Here is a 14,415-nt window from a genome sequence, read left to right as displayed (position 1 = left end):
CGTTGAAAAATCACGAGGGCCTCTCAAAATAGGCTTAGAGAGGCCCTTAATGAGTATTTAATGATTACAAGTATCGCTATGGCCAGCTGGAGGTGGGACCGTTTCTCGACCTCCAAAACTGGCACGAGCAAAATCCCGCGGAGACGGGTTCCCAACCCGACCTCATTGAATCTGATTTTCCCGCCTCCAAACCCGCCTCCTCTGATGGCAGAAAATCACCCCCTATGTGTCTCGTGTATGAACTGAATCTCGACCTTTTCACCCCTTTCTGAAGATGAAGCTTCACTCGATCTGACCCTAGCAAGCACCAGCTCAGAGACTGGCACTACGCAGACTTTAGGGGATAGGATAGAGGAGGAGTCTTTATGTGGTGAATCACCGACAACAAGTGTGCAGGAGCTACAGCAGGGGGGTAGATCACCACGGGTGCCAGCTCACTGGAGGGTGAGATCACATACTAGCTCTGCTGCAGAGGACTCAGATGCTGACTGAGGGTCGAGTCTACCAAAAAAGGTTGATGGTCCAGGAAATGCTAGCTGCACTGGCCAGCCTGCCAGCAAGGTTGCATGTAATGTCTCAGAGAATGGAGGAGCCCAGCTCCAATTTGTGTTGGAGCTCGCACAGAGCTTAGAGACCATTCTGAGTGGTTAACTTCATGAACACGACAGTGGCGCACACCATGATGGATCCTCTGCTGACAGCTTTGACACTTCCATGGCAGATCACACTGCTGCCATGGAAGGTTAGGTAGCTACTAACTTGTCTCTGGGGACCAGTGTTGACAGGGACTTCCAGAGTGTCACATCCAACCTTCCCTCTGCCGGTCTCGCGCTGCCCAGGACCAGCTTTGTCAATGTTAAGTTTCGCGCAGAACTGCACAACCACTTAAAGGGGCCCCGCACCCAAAAAGAATTAGGGGGAACATTGGTCACATCACTCCTGCATTTTATTTTTGTGCAGAACTGCAGGAGTGCTGAGGTGCAGTCCTATAAGATTGGTAATAGCTCCATGGGAGAGGCACCTGCTGTTTTCTCTCAGGATAATAGCATGGCTGTTCCCCTGCCACCCACTCCGCCAGTACCCATGTTCGTGCCGCACAACCAGCTGAGTCAGACTGCCCTGGTCCACGTGATATGCTGCAGGCTGAACCGGGCCCTGAAAGCAAAGAGCTGCTCGAGGTCACCCACCACGGCCATCTGAAGTGTCCTCAATGGAAACTCAACTGCCGTCCTCCACCTCCCAAGCTGCAGACACTGGGGATATACTTTGTAGATAAACGAGCACACAAGACAGGCAACTAAAGAATTGCACAAAGGGATACATAGCAGCAATTAACATTGAACTATCACTTCACCACCTATTTTCACCTCTGCAACATCGCCCGACTCTGCCCCTACCTCAGCTCATCTGCTGCTGAAACCTTCATCCATGTCTTTGTTACCTCTACACTTAAAGAAAGACTTGGATTTTATACAGCGCCTTTCACGACCACCGGACGTCTCAAAGTGCTTTACAGCCAATGAAGTACTTTGAGTGCAGTCACTGTTGTAATGTAGGAAATGCAGCAGCCAATTTGCACACAGCAAGGTCCCACAAACAGCAATGTGATAATGGCCAGATAATCTGTTTTTGTTATGTTGATTGAGGGATAAATACTGGCCAGGACAGCAGGGATAGCTCCCCTGCTCTTCTTCGAAATAGTGCCATGGGATCTTTTATGCCCGCTTGAGAGAGCAGACAGGGCCTCGGTTTGACGTCTCATCCGAAAGACAGCACCTCCGACAGTGCAGCACTCCCTCAGTACTGCACTGGAGTGTCAGCCTAGATTTTTGTGCTCAAGTCTCTGGAGTGAGACTTGAATCCACAAACTTCTGACTCAGAGGTGAGAGTGCTACCTACTGAGCCACAGCTTGAGTATTGCAACGCACTCCAGGTTGGCCTCTCACTTTCTACACTCCATCAATCTGAGGTCATCCAAAACTCTGCTGCCCATGTCCTAACTCGTACCAAGTCCCGTTCATCCATCACCCCTGTATTCACTGAACTACACTGGCTCCCAGTTAAGCAACACCTCGATTTTAAAATTCTCATCCTTGTTTTCAAATCCTTCCATGGCCTCACCCCTCCCTATCACTGTAATCTCCTACAACCCTACAACCCTCCGAGATATCTGCACTCCTCCAATTCTGGCTTCTTGAGAATCCCTGATTTTAATTGCTCAACCATTGGCGGCCTTGCCTTCAGCTGCCAAGGCCCTAAGCTCTGGAATTCCCTCCCTAAACCTCTCCGCCTCTCTTTCCTTCTTTAAGACACTCCTTAAAACCTACCTCTTTGACCAAGCTTTTGGTCACCTGCCCTAATGTCTCCTTATGTGGCTCGGTCTCAAATGTTGTTTGATAACGTTCCTGTGAAGCGCCTTGGGACTGGTGCTTAAAAAGGTGCTATATAAATACAAGTAGTTGTTGATATTCATTATCTCACCCACACTCCCCGGTAGGGAGAGGTGTGGAGGGAGCAGAGGGGAGGGGGATAGGTGCGTTCCCAGGACTCCAAGAATTTCATAAAAAGGTTTAATACATATGCATTCTTAGTCAGCCATGAAGTTGTATGTTTCAAAGCACTGAGCTCTGATACACAATAGTGGACCATATTAATGCTCACTGAATCTACAGCTGTCAAACCAATCAATTTGACTAATTGGGAGTAATTTTGACTTTAGGCGATAGTGTAAAACAATGACAATGAAAATCAAGCGAGATGTTTAACGATGGATGAGCTGATGTGTGTTTTATACTATTGCCAAAGTCAAAATTACCCCCATTGTGTCAAAAGGATATACAGCCATGTATTTTTCACTATTCTGATGTTAAAAATGTAATTATTGAACCACTTTATACAATGAAAACGTAATTTTCAGCAGAACTTTGAGTCCATTGCTATCTTACCTTTCAATCGTCCTGTAGCTGTTTTCCAGTACATGGAACCCTCATGCTGCAGCTCCCTCTCTCTGCTGGTCAGGTCCTGCTTCCGGAATGCACGGCCATTCTTTAACTTGGCGTAAGTTTTGTTTTCAAACCTGTTTAAGATGTCCAGTAGTTTTTGCTCTTTCTCGTATTTGTTGACCTTTGTATCTACTGCTGCTATTATGTCCTTTATCAAGCCAAGAGATTTAGTCACATGCTCATTCTCTTCTGTTCCTTCTGGGAATAACAATACAATAACATTTCAGTCTATTATTTTTCAGTTAGATACCTTTAGCTAAAATCTGTTGAAAGCAACCATGGAATTGCATTGTTTCAGCTCCATCTTTCATTGCAAATAGTTTGCAATTCTGTGATGAAGGTGCTATGCATTAACAGTGGACTTAATGCCTGAATCTTAATTGCTGATACATGTCCTTTATCTTTACAAGGAGATAAACTTAAGGGCTGTGTGTAAAACGGGTGTCAAAGTGTCCAATATGTCGGTTGGTGTGTACACACATATTCTGCACTGGACGTGTGCCACCCACCATATTGGCAGAAGTATAGGTATCCAGGGCTCTCGCCTCAAACAGGCACTAAGCAATTTTCATATTTAAATGGGGCATAACGACTATGTCAGGCCCACTTTACAAAATTCTTAGTGACCTTCGTCAATATGTCAATACTGTCATTCATCAGTATGCTCAGGCATTTGACAGCCAAACATGAGGTCCTTAAAAAGGACTTCTGGAGCCTGCCTCCTGAAAGGCAGGTTTTAATTTTTCTCCCATACCTTATTGTGGAGTTTGGGCGAGCAGGATTGCTCCTCCCAGCTCCACATTAAATTTGTGGGCTGCTGCCGGCTGCCACTCACCTTTATCCCAATTGCCTATTTTGCCAGTTTTGCAGGGTCCTGCGTGTGCAGGATGCGCTGCTTTGGGATTGCGGACCAACTCGGGCATGATCCAACTTCAAGGCCATGGTGTTAACTTCACCTTCTTAGGCAGTCCCTCGGGAACCAAGGATGACTTGCTTCCATATTAAAAATGAGTTCGCAGGTGACTGATGAGTCCAATGCGGGACCCACAGTCTCTGTCACAGGTGGGGCAGACGGTGGTTGAAGGGGCGGGTGGGTGGGGTGCTTGGGTTGACGTACGCTCCTTGCACTGCTTCCGCTTGCTCCCGGCGAAGAGACTCGAGGTGTTCGGCACCTTCCCGGATGCTTCTGCTCCACTTTGTGCGGTCTTGTGTGGTGTTAACTACAATTTATTACAATCACAGGTTCCACATGAAACTTGAATCATACACACTGTAATGTAAATGAATCAGCACAGGTGCTTTTGCAGGCATTAAAACTCAGCCTCCTAAGGGTGGGTTTCCAAGAGGCCTCCAGAGGGAAATGCTGGCAGAATATATTTGGCTGCTGCCACCAGTGCTGGAGACCGCATGCTGTCATTTATGTTGGCCACAGGCCGACTGAGCTCTCAAACCTGTATGGGGCAGTCATGCAGCTTCCACACACAGAAAGGTTCATCCTCAGGAACTTTAAAGCTGCATTTATATTTGGCTAAGTGCTGTGCTTGTGCCAGAACCAAAGTAAACTTTCAGAATTTACTATGGCTGACAAGAGGAAAGACCCAAAACACAGGTCGACCCAGCTCCATTTGAGATTCTGCTAAATTTAATATGGTGCTGCCACTGGCTGCACAAGGCCCACACATTGTTGTTTCAGTATTTCTGCCAGTGCTCTGCATCTGCCCCGCAATGTAAACTGATAAGTTCACCGCATCTTGCAGCTTCACTACATAGTAGAACCACCTTGACAATATAAACACCCCAGGAAAGCAATTTCCACTAGTTCAGTACACAACTAACACCGCAGCCCGCTATTTGCCATACACGACAGCAACTGTGTACTCTAGAAATGCTGGCTGACATTTTCCTTGTAGGTAGATAGTGATTCTATTCACTTTCTATTCCTGTTCCTAACAGGATTGAGACATAAAACATGAGAAAGCTGATCTTAACCATATTTTATAAAGAAAGTCAGTTCAGGCATTTGGTGTCACTTCTTTTGGTGCCACATCTCCAAATATATGGTGTCATGGCAACAATACACCCTTCATGGCTATGGTGGTATATTCACGCTTCAGAAAAGGTTAATTTATTTTTAGTTTATCAAAGAAATAGTGAGAATGAAGAAATGTTCTGCACGTTTTCCCATTCAGTTCAATAATATGATAAGAATTTTAGTGAGCAGTACTTTTGCACCTGCTGTAGATTATGGAAAATTATTCCTGCAGATGTTCCAAAATAAACAATACAACATTTTGCAACAAGTCCACAAGAAATTCAGCAGCCAGTTGTAGAGTTTCACTCAAATGTCCCATTTACACTGTACAGAATCCCTTCAGTTAGAAGCAGTTCTGTTCATTCTGGTTGCTGGCACTGAGCAATCTATTCCCAATTTAAGTTGCAAGGCAGATTTTAGAACCTCAAGGGTGACACGTACAATTGTGCAACTGTTTAATAGTCCCAATCGTGATTTTCATTTTCTGGCCACAGGGCGTCAGCACCAGCTGAGAAAGTTCCAATTAGGCCAGCAATGTAAAAACCACATTGTTGATGTGTATGGGTGGTCCAAACACTAAGGGCTGGATTTTGCCAATGGGGAGCTTTTGGAGACGGGACTCCCACTTGTCGGGTTTCAGTCCTGCCTCCATCAACTTCTGGCCAATCCAGGCTATTTTCCCTTGTTTGACCTTGTTAAGCCTGCCCATCAGGCTTAGCAGGCCAATTAAGGGAAAGCCGGTTACAGAGAACGTCAACGTATAACATTTCATCTGTCAAAATTTTTTAGCAGATGAATGGTCATCGTTTGACAGCTCTGTGAAGCTGTCAAACATTGACATTTTCTGTAGTTTGATGAGTTCTTGAATTCAAGACCTCATCAAACCTCTTTCTTTTGTAGAAATTAGGTGGTTGCTGCATTGGAGAATGCAACGGCCATCTGTCATCTCTACCGCGGAGTGCAAGACTCTCCGCATACCCACCGATTGAAGCCTGCAGGAAGAAACAAAGGTAAATACATTTTTTCTAACACTTTGCACTTACCTCAGATACTCACCTCTCCACACTTGCACCCATCACTCATCTCCACAGCACACTTTTGGACCCCTCCGACCCCCGCAGACCCACTACTCGCCTCGGTGACCCTGGCGGGTTTTAGAGCCTTCGGGAAGCCTACACCTGTGTGGGCAAAATGGTGATAATCCTATTTTCTGTCTGTTAACTACCTGTAACAGGCAGTTAAGTGGCTGTAATCCCTTTCTACCTCCAAGGAGACGGGACCCGGCATGGGACGGCTACCCGCCTCCTGGCAAGATAGCTTGGGGGAGGGTTGGGCACCCGCCCCCAAATTCTGCCATTTTCCCGGCAGTCCCGCCTCCAAACCCGCCTCCCCAGGGCTGGCAAAATCTAGCCCCTAGTCTGAACATAGCCAGAAGAAATGGCGCGCAGCGGTGTACAGTACCAGGCATTTACATTTGTCACCGGCAGCACAATGGTGCAGGGAAACAAACTACTGTACTAGGTGATACACAATGCACTGCCATCACCTTTTCACACTATATGAAGTCAATGGAAATAAAAATTGGGAGAGATATAAAACAGTCTGCTGATTCGCTATCGCTCGTTTTACAGTATCGCACAAAGTCAAAATCTACCCCTGCTCCACCGCGTGGAATGTCACAGGAAATTATCTAAGTATGAAAGACATAAGAAGCTGTAATTTGGCCTTCTGTATCAAATATGGGCAGCATCTCCTGTTGTTAATTTATAGCTAAGAAATCATTATATTTTACTCCAAAAGTGCCTCATCATCTTTTAGACAGAAAGACTTGCATATATATAGCGCATTTCACGACCTCAGGACGTCCCAAAGTGTTTTACAGCCAATTAAGTACTTTAGAAGTGTATTCACTGCTGTAATGTAAGAAACTATGGCCTAGAAATTGGGTATAGCCCCGCTTGGGGCGTTAGAATTGGCGGAGCACAAATTTTATAGCCAGACGCAACTTATCGACACCTCGTGCGATATTGGGTTGCAGCGCCCCAAAGGTGATTGAGGCAAGAGTTCAGGCGTTACACGGGGCACCTAAGGCTCTAACATGCCGGCGCAACCCAATATCGGGGCGTCCAGCCGCAGCGCAGGTGCTCTCAATTACCCATGACCATGAGACTTCCAGGCGCCGGCCAGCTCTTAAAGGGGTAGGTCAGGCAGCTCCAGCATCCACACTCTGCGCCTTGTAGGCCTGCAAATCGGCACAGGCCCTTCTCTGGCGCAAAAAACTTGGAGCATATGGAGAGGGTGAGGCAGAGAGCAGAGCGCTTCACCAATGAGTCTCTGGAGGAATTGGTGGCCGCAGTGGAGCGCCGGCGAGATGTCCTCTACCCCGACAATGGCAGGAGGCCTAATCCTAAGGACTACCGACGAGCTTGGAGGGATGTTTCTCAGAGGGTCAACTCCAGCAGTATGGCGACCAGGAGCCCTGTGCAGTGCAGGAAGAAATTCAACGACCTCACTCGGGTCGTGAGGGTGAGTGGAGTTAATGTAAACTTATGCATCCCTCCATTAGCACCTGGCTTTATGGCTACAGGGTGCGCTATCCCCCTCTGGCCATCTGTCAGCAAGCACCCATGGCCCTTTCTGGTCACACACATGCACATTTGACTCAGGGCATCATGTAAGGGCTGGTCCACCATGGGGGGCATGAGATGATAACCCAGGGCATCATGTAAGGGCTGTTCCACCATGGGGGGCATGAGATCATAACTCAGGGCATCATGTAACATCACTTCCCGTCCTTTGCCCTGCAGGCCAAGCTGGCGAGAAACCGCAAGGAGCAGCTTCGCACCAGAGGAGGCCGTCCTCAACTGGAGCCTCTGACGGATCTCGAGGAGAGAGTCCACCAGATTGTGGGAGGACGCCTGCGTGGTCCTGTCCCCACTGCAGCTGCCGACCCCATTGTCCACAGCAATCGTAAGGTTCTCTACTATTACAGCTGTCACCTTCCAGTTGTTTCCCCCGCCAGCATGCTTTCTCAATGTGGAGCCATGTCATAGCATTGCCACACTGTTGCATCCCTTGCTGCCAAACTGTCCTTTTGCTAAAGCCACTCTTCAACCTCCCTGCTTTCAGATGCTGCATCACCAGCTCGGGAGCCGGCCCCTCAAGCTGCCAGTGCCAGTGCCTCCGGAGGCGACGACCAGGAGGAAGCCGGACCATCCGTGCCAGCCTCAGGGGAGCCACCGCATCTGGAGACTGGGGATAGTAGTTCCCTTGAGGGGAGGGGGGGTGGCTCTGATGAGGAGCCAGTTGCAGGAACCAGCGGCCTGCAGCAACGCGCGGGGGGTAGGGACGCTCGGGGGCCGTCTCCCCGGAGGGCGAGGCAGGCCACCATGACTGCTGCACAGAGTGCAGAGGAGGTGTGTAGCCTTGCCAAGATGAGCACCCAGGCCCGGCTCAGGCACACTGAGCTGATGGCTGCAGTGGGGAGGATGCCTGAGTCGATCGACACACTGGCAAAGAGTGTGCTGGACTTTAGGGCAGCAATGGAAAGGACTGTCCAGGGCTTCGGCCCAGCAATGGAAAGGTCTGTCCAGGGCTTCGGCCCAGCAATGGAAAGGTCTGTCCAGGGCTTGTCCGAGGCAGTGGAAAGGTCTGTCCAGGGCTTGTCCGAGGCAGTGGAAAGGACTGTCTATGGCTTTTCCGAAGCACTGGCACCTGCCACGCAGGTCCTCACTGCTGCCATGCAGTCACTTGCTGGCCTCGTCCACACGCAAATTGAGGCCACGCGAACACTCTCTGCTGCCACCCTAGCTGCATCAGGCAGGATCACCCCAGGCCCTTGCAGCACCACAGCAGGCCATGAATCTGTGGAGCAGTCGATTGTGGCGTATGATCCTGTGCGGCCCTGTCAGAGTGCTAGTGTTTCAGCCGACCACGGTGCAGGTGTCCTCTCTCTGCATGTGAGCAGTCCTGATGCCACCGCTAGCACGTCAGCAGAGCAGCTGCCACCACCTGCGTGGCAGACTGCTAGCAGACATGCCCAGTTGGAGCAGCCTGCTTGCGGGACCTCCAAGCCCAGAGGTCGTCCAGGCCGTCCCTCAGGGGCTTCAGCGCTTCCAGACACTCAGCAGGCATCCTCCAGCCTCGACGCAGCCACTGGGGTCCAATTACGGAGGAGCTGCAGGGAGGGAAGGGGCCGACCTCGTAAGAGGAGTCGGTCTCCATCAAGGGGTCACCAGTAGAGGGAGGTGCTAAGACGTCTCTTTTTCCGGATTTAAGGCCGTCCACACCTGCTGTGTTTGTTTGTTATGGTTTGGTTAGTTTCGCCGGGTTGCCAGACAGTTATCTGTTAGTTTGTTAGTTATGATTTCTGTTACCATTACGTTGTCATGCTGGAAGGAAGCACTTGTTTGAAAATAAAGAAAACTTTTTATTTACAATCGAGCTGTACACTATTTACAATCATCGAGGCCTTCATAGGCTTACAGCGAACCGGAGGGCGCTATTCAAATCACAGCCACCATTCCGTCCGAGGGGCCTAGAACTGAGTCCTTATGAGCTTCTGACGAACGGCCCTTCCAGTTTCTGGAGCCCTCCCATCTTCCTCCTCCTCCTCCTCGCCCGCATGCTCCTCCTCCTGCTCTGCTGGACCTTGAGGGTCGGCTGGCATTGGCTGGGTGCGTCAAATGGCCAGGTTGTGGAGCATGCAGCAGACAACAACGATGCGCGCCACATGCTCCGGCGAGTACTGTAGGGCGCCCCCCGGATGGTCTAGACAACGGAAACGCTGCTTCAGCACACCAATTGTGTGCTCCACAATGTTCCTGGTGGCCTGATGGCTGCTGTTGTAATGCTCTTCTGCCGGGGTGCTGGGCAAACGGAGCGGGGTCATGAGCCATGGGCAGAGAGGATAGCCCTTGTCACCCAGAAGCCAGCCTCGTGGGTGAGCCGGGGCCTCAAAAAGGTCAGCCACTGAGGTCTGCCGCAGGATGAAGGCGTCATGGCTGCTGCCAGGGAATTGTGCGTTCACCGCCATGATCATCTGCCGGTGATCACAGACCAGCTGCACATTAAGGGAGTGGAACCCCTTTCGGTTACGGAACTCCTCCGGATTTTGTAATGGCGCCCGCAAAGCCACGTGTGTGCAATCAATGGCCCCCTGCACCATGGGGAAGTCCGCAATAGCCGCGAAGCCCTGTGCGCGCTCCCGCTGCTTCTCCAGGGTCACAGGGAAGGTGATTAATTCGCACCTCCTTTTGTAGAGGGCAGCTGTCACTTGCTGGATGCAGCAATGCACCGCAAATTGAGAGATATTTGATATGTCCCCAGCTGCTGCCTGAAACGATCCGCTGGCGTAAAAGTTGAGCACAACAGTGACTTTCACGGCCACCGGCAGAGAGGTCCTGCACCGTATCTGCGGCTGCAGATCCCCAGCAAGCAGGTGGCACAGCTCAGTGACAACATCTTTACCAAATCTGAGCCTTCGCAGACACTGCTCCTCCGACATGGTTTTCAGGCAGCAGGTCTCCTACTGCCAGGGTTTTCAGGCAGTAGGAGACCTGCTGCCTGAAAACCCTGGCAGCGTATGGTCGGATTTGGTGACGTCCATTGGCCCTCCTCCTTCTGGCCAATCCCGGCCCCCTCTCCCTCCGTCTCTGTGCCCTTGCCAGTTGTTCAGCCAGGATGACGTTCCCCTCCAAAGCAGCTCCCATTATTCTGGCTGACGAGTAAGACGCAGTCAGCTTTCTGGATCCAACTGTTCTGGACAGGGCTGAAGGTCCCAAGGCTCCTCTGGCTCAATAAGAACAAGTCTGTGTAACTGAAGGTCTGCAACTCTCTCCAGCAGCGAGCAGTATGGCCAGGCCAAATGGCTGCCGGTTTTATACTAGTGCTGTCCCCTTTAAAGAGCGCCCCCGAGTCCGAGAAGGACCTGGTAACGTTCCATCCAACTGTCACTAATAGCGCCAGGCGGAACGGAGGGGGGCACTACTGAATTTCCGGTATGGGGCGCCAAAAAGGCGTTGCACAATGAAATGACGTCATTATCTGGCTGCGCCCGCGAGCGGGCGCAAAGACTTATCACCGGCGCTAACAGGCTACTCAATGTGGCAGGATGCGCTAGGATCACTGCGCACATCCAAAAATTGGGTAACGCCCCAAATCTCGGGCTCTTTAGGCGCTAATCGCTGGCACAACCAACCGAATTTCTAGGCCTATAATTTTAAATAACGACCTAGATTGACCAGCCCTGAAACTGACCTTTTGTGTATTGCAGTATCCGTTCGAGCAGGACTGGGTACTTGGTGATACGCTGGGTAACCAGCAGTATACACTCTGGGACACCAAGGCGTCGGACCAGCAGATTGTTGCTCTGTTGCTATAAAGAATAAACAAATGTAAGTTTGTCTTTGTTGTTTTCGCATCATTTGGTCTTGCAGACAAACCTGATTAATGAGATCTTACCCTGATAAAGTTTTGGAATTTCTTGTTTTGTTGTTGTAGTTCTTTAAAGAAACTGACTGCCTCATTGTGATGGCTACAGAAATCACCATAGGTTTGCTTCAACTTATTTGCATTTTCATCTGTAAACTAAGCACAAAGGATGTTCATTGCCAATTAAAGGGGCCATTCACCTAGGATTTTCAATATAAATCCATTTCCAAACAAAGACACCCAGATGAAAGTTTCCTGCTTGATCCTTTAATCAAGGAAGGTGCTCATCAGAGAGATTAAAGGAAAGAAAATTAACTTGTATTTATATAATACGATAGCATGTCTGATCACATCTCTCAGAAACATCCCAAAGTGCTTGACATACAATGAATTACTTTGAACTTTGTCACTGTTATGCAGGCTAAGGGGAAATTAAAAAAAAAGTACTGTAAAGAAGTTTTGGAGATGAGGAACTTTATGCCTTAAAGGTGTAAGATACCCACTGGGCACACATGATGCCATATATCCCAGACAATGTCTTGCTGTGTACACCTTAAATTTACAACTTTTTATTCATATTTGCTTTAGCAGCAATGATTAAAGTTAAGTTCTAATGCTGCTTTAACGTCTTGCAGTAGATTTGCAACAAAATCCTGCCTGTACAGGGAATGGTCCTTCTTTAAAGTTGTAGGGCCTGAAGTAAAATAAGGGGCCCTGATTTTAATTCTGGGTGGGAGAGTATGACGTCATTGAGACCCAACATGCATGTTAAATAGGATCCAGCTGGCTTTGGGTGGGTGTCCTTGCCGCCTGCTCAGTTAAGCAGTTTAAAAACAATACCAGTCAGCTCCCAGCTGTTCTAGGACAGGTAAGTAACCTGGGTTGTTTTAACTGACCACTCCTCTGGTTTCCACTGGGCAGGTAGGGGTAAAATCGCCCCCACTGTTTTCGTTCTGCAACAGAACCAGATTTTCAAATCCTGATATCTCATAAGACTTACCAGACTCAGAGATACACTTGGGTTTTGCAAGGATTGTTGACATTATGAATGTTAAATGGCTAAAATAATTATTCCTTCAAATTTGGGGCATTTCCGTTATTGTAGCCACATTTACCCAAAACAAAGGTTCTTAATTATCCACTTCTTGAGTATACACACGATCCAGAAGTAAGATTTTACAAGTAATTAAGAAGCGTATCCAATGATTAGCACTGCATTGTTTGAAAATTTCTCTCTCACATAAATAGCAGCCAATCATTTAGCTGGAATTTAGAATTTCTCACGTGTTGTTTTAAGATATTTGAAGACATCTACTGAGGATTGCTACCGCTCCCACAGTGCTTTCTCCTAACCAAGAAACTAGTGTTGCAAGACTAATGGCATCAATATCTGAGATTATACATCTCTATGTTGGGTATACCAATCTCAGTTACATAAATTAAGCAGAGCAAAATGGATAGCTAGGAGTGATTACATATAAAATACTATGTGGTTGGCATGGAAAGTATGGGGTTTTTATACTTGCCAATGGATTACCGATGTTTGAGGTAAAGCAACCAACATTAATTTTCTCTCCTGAAGGCACAGGTTTGTGCTGGAGAATAGCTCCATGGGTATCAGGCATACTGCAGTGCCTTGCCCAAGTGGCCTCCTTCATGTTTGAGTCTGAAGAATGTGCTGGCAGAGTATTCAATCATAGAGGATATCACAGGCAAGCCCGATTCTTTCCTCGGCTGTTACCTACACATGCAGTGTAGTAGGCGCAGGCAGGTAGTGCAGGAGTCCCCTGTGGACATCCCCCTCTCAAACAGATATACCACTTTGAATACTGTTGTGGGGGGATGGCTTATCAGGGGAAAGCAGCAGCAGCCAACTTCCTGATACCAGGGGTGGTTCTGCTGCACAGGACAGGAGGAAAAAGAGGAGTAGAGCTATAGTAATCGGGGATTCTATTGTAAGGGGAATAGATAGGTGTTTCTGCGGCCGCAAACGAGATTCCAGGATGGTGTGTTGCCTCCCTGGTGCAAGGGTCAAGGATGTCTCAGAGCGGCTGCAGAACATTTTGGAAGTGGAGGGTGAACAGCCAGTTGTCATGGTGCATATAGGTACCAACAATTTATGTAAAAAACAGGATGAGGTCCTAAAAGCTGAATATAGGGAGTTAAAAGATAAATTTAAAAATAGGACCTCAAAGGTAGTAATCTCAGGATTGCTACCAGTGCCACGTGCTAGTCAGAGTAGAAGTTGAAGGATATTTCAGATGAATACGTGGCTAGAGGAATGGCGCAAGGGGGAGGGATTCAAATTCCTGGGACATTGGAACTGGTTCTGGGGGAGGTGGGACCAGTACAAACCGGATGGTTTGCACCTGGGCAGGGCCGGGACCGATGTCCTAGGGGGAGTGTTTGCTAGTGCTCTGGGGGAGGGTTTAAACTAAAATGGCAGGGGGTTGGGAACCTGAGCACGGAGACAGAGGAAAGGGAAACAAGGATAAAAGCAAAAGATAGGAAGGAGAAAAACAAAAGTGGCAGTCAGAGAAATCAACAGTTTAAATCAAACATGGCCACAGTAAATAATAATTCTAATAGGTCTAAGAACGTTAAAAAAAACAAGCCTGTAGTGTCTAAATGAGAGGAGCATTCGTAATAAGGTGGATGAATTAGCTGCGCAAACAGAGGTAAACGAATATGATTTGATTGGGATTACGGAAACATGGCTCCAGGGTGGCCAAGGCTGGGAACTCAACATCCAGGGGTATTCAATATTCAGGAAAGATAGGCAAAAAGGAAAGGGAGGTGGGGTAGCATTGCTGGTTAAAGAGGGGATTAACACAATTGTAAGGAAGGATATTAGCTCTGATGATGTGGAATCTGTATGGGTAGAACTGAGAAATACCAAGGTGCAGAAAACGTTAGTGGGAGTGGTATATAGACCTCCAAACAGTAATG

General features: G+C 48.4%; 1 protein-coding gene across 5 annotated transcripts in view; it reads right to left on the bottom strand.

Moving 5' to 3' along the window:
* Positions 1 to 14,415, bottom strand: part of arhgef28a (Rho guanine nucleotide exchange factor (GEF) 28a) — a 678,106-nt gene that overhangs the window by 231,515 nt on the left and 432,176 nt on the right. For all 5 annotated transcript variants that reach the window (XM_085990347.1, XM_085990327.1, XM_085990336.1 and 2 more), the window contains 3 exons: positions 11,497 to 11,622; positions 11,293 to 11,410; positions 2,946 to 3,200 (listed from right to left, as the gene is read on the bottom strand). In XM_085990347.1, the coding sequence (XP_085846473.1) occupies positions 2,946 to 3,200; positions 11,293 to 11,410; positions 11,497 to 11,622 (499 nt within the window). The remainder of the gene's footprint in view (positions 1 to 2,945; positions 3,201 to 11,292; positions 11,411 to 11,496; positions 11,623 to 14,415) is intronic.

This window comes from Somniosus microcephalus, chromosome 1, assembly GCF_052327205.1.
Source record: "Somniosus microcephalus isolate GS21.2 chromosome 1, FLI_Smic_1.0, whole genome shotgun sequence".
Taxonomy (NCBI): domain Eukaryota; kingdom Metazoa; phylum Chordata; class Chondrichthyes; order Squaliformes; family Somniosidae; genus Somniosus; species Somniosus microcephalus.
Note: the sequence above shows the minus strand (reverse complement) of the source record. Positions and strands in the feature narration are given on the sequence as shown.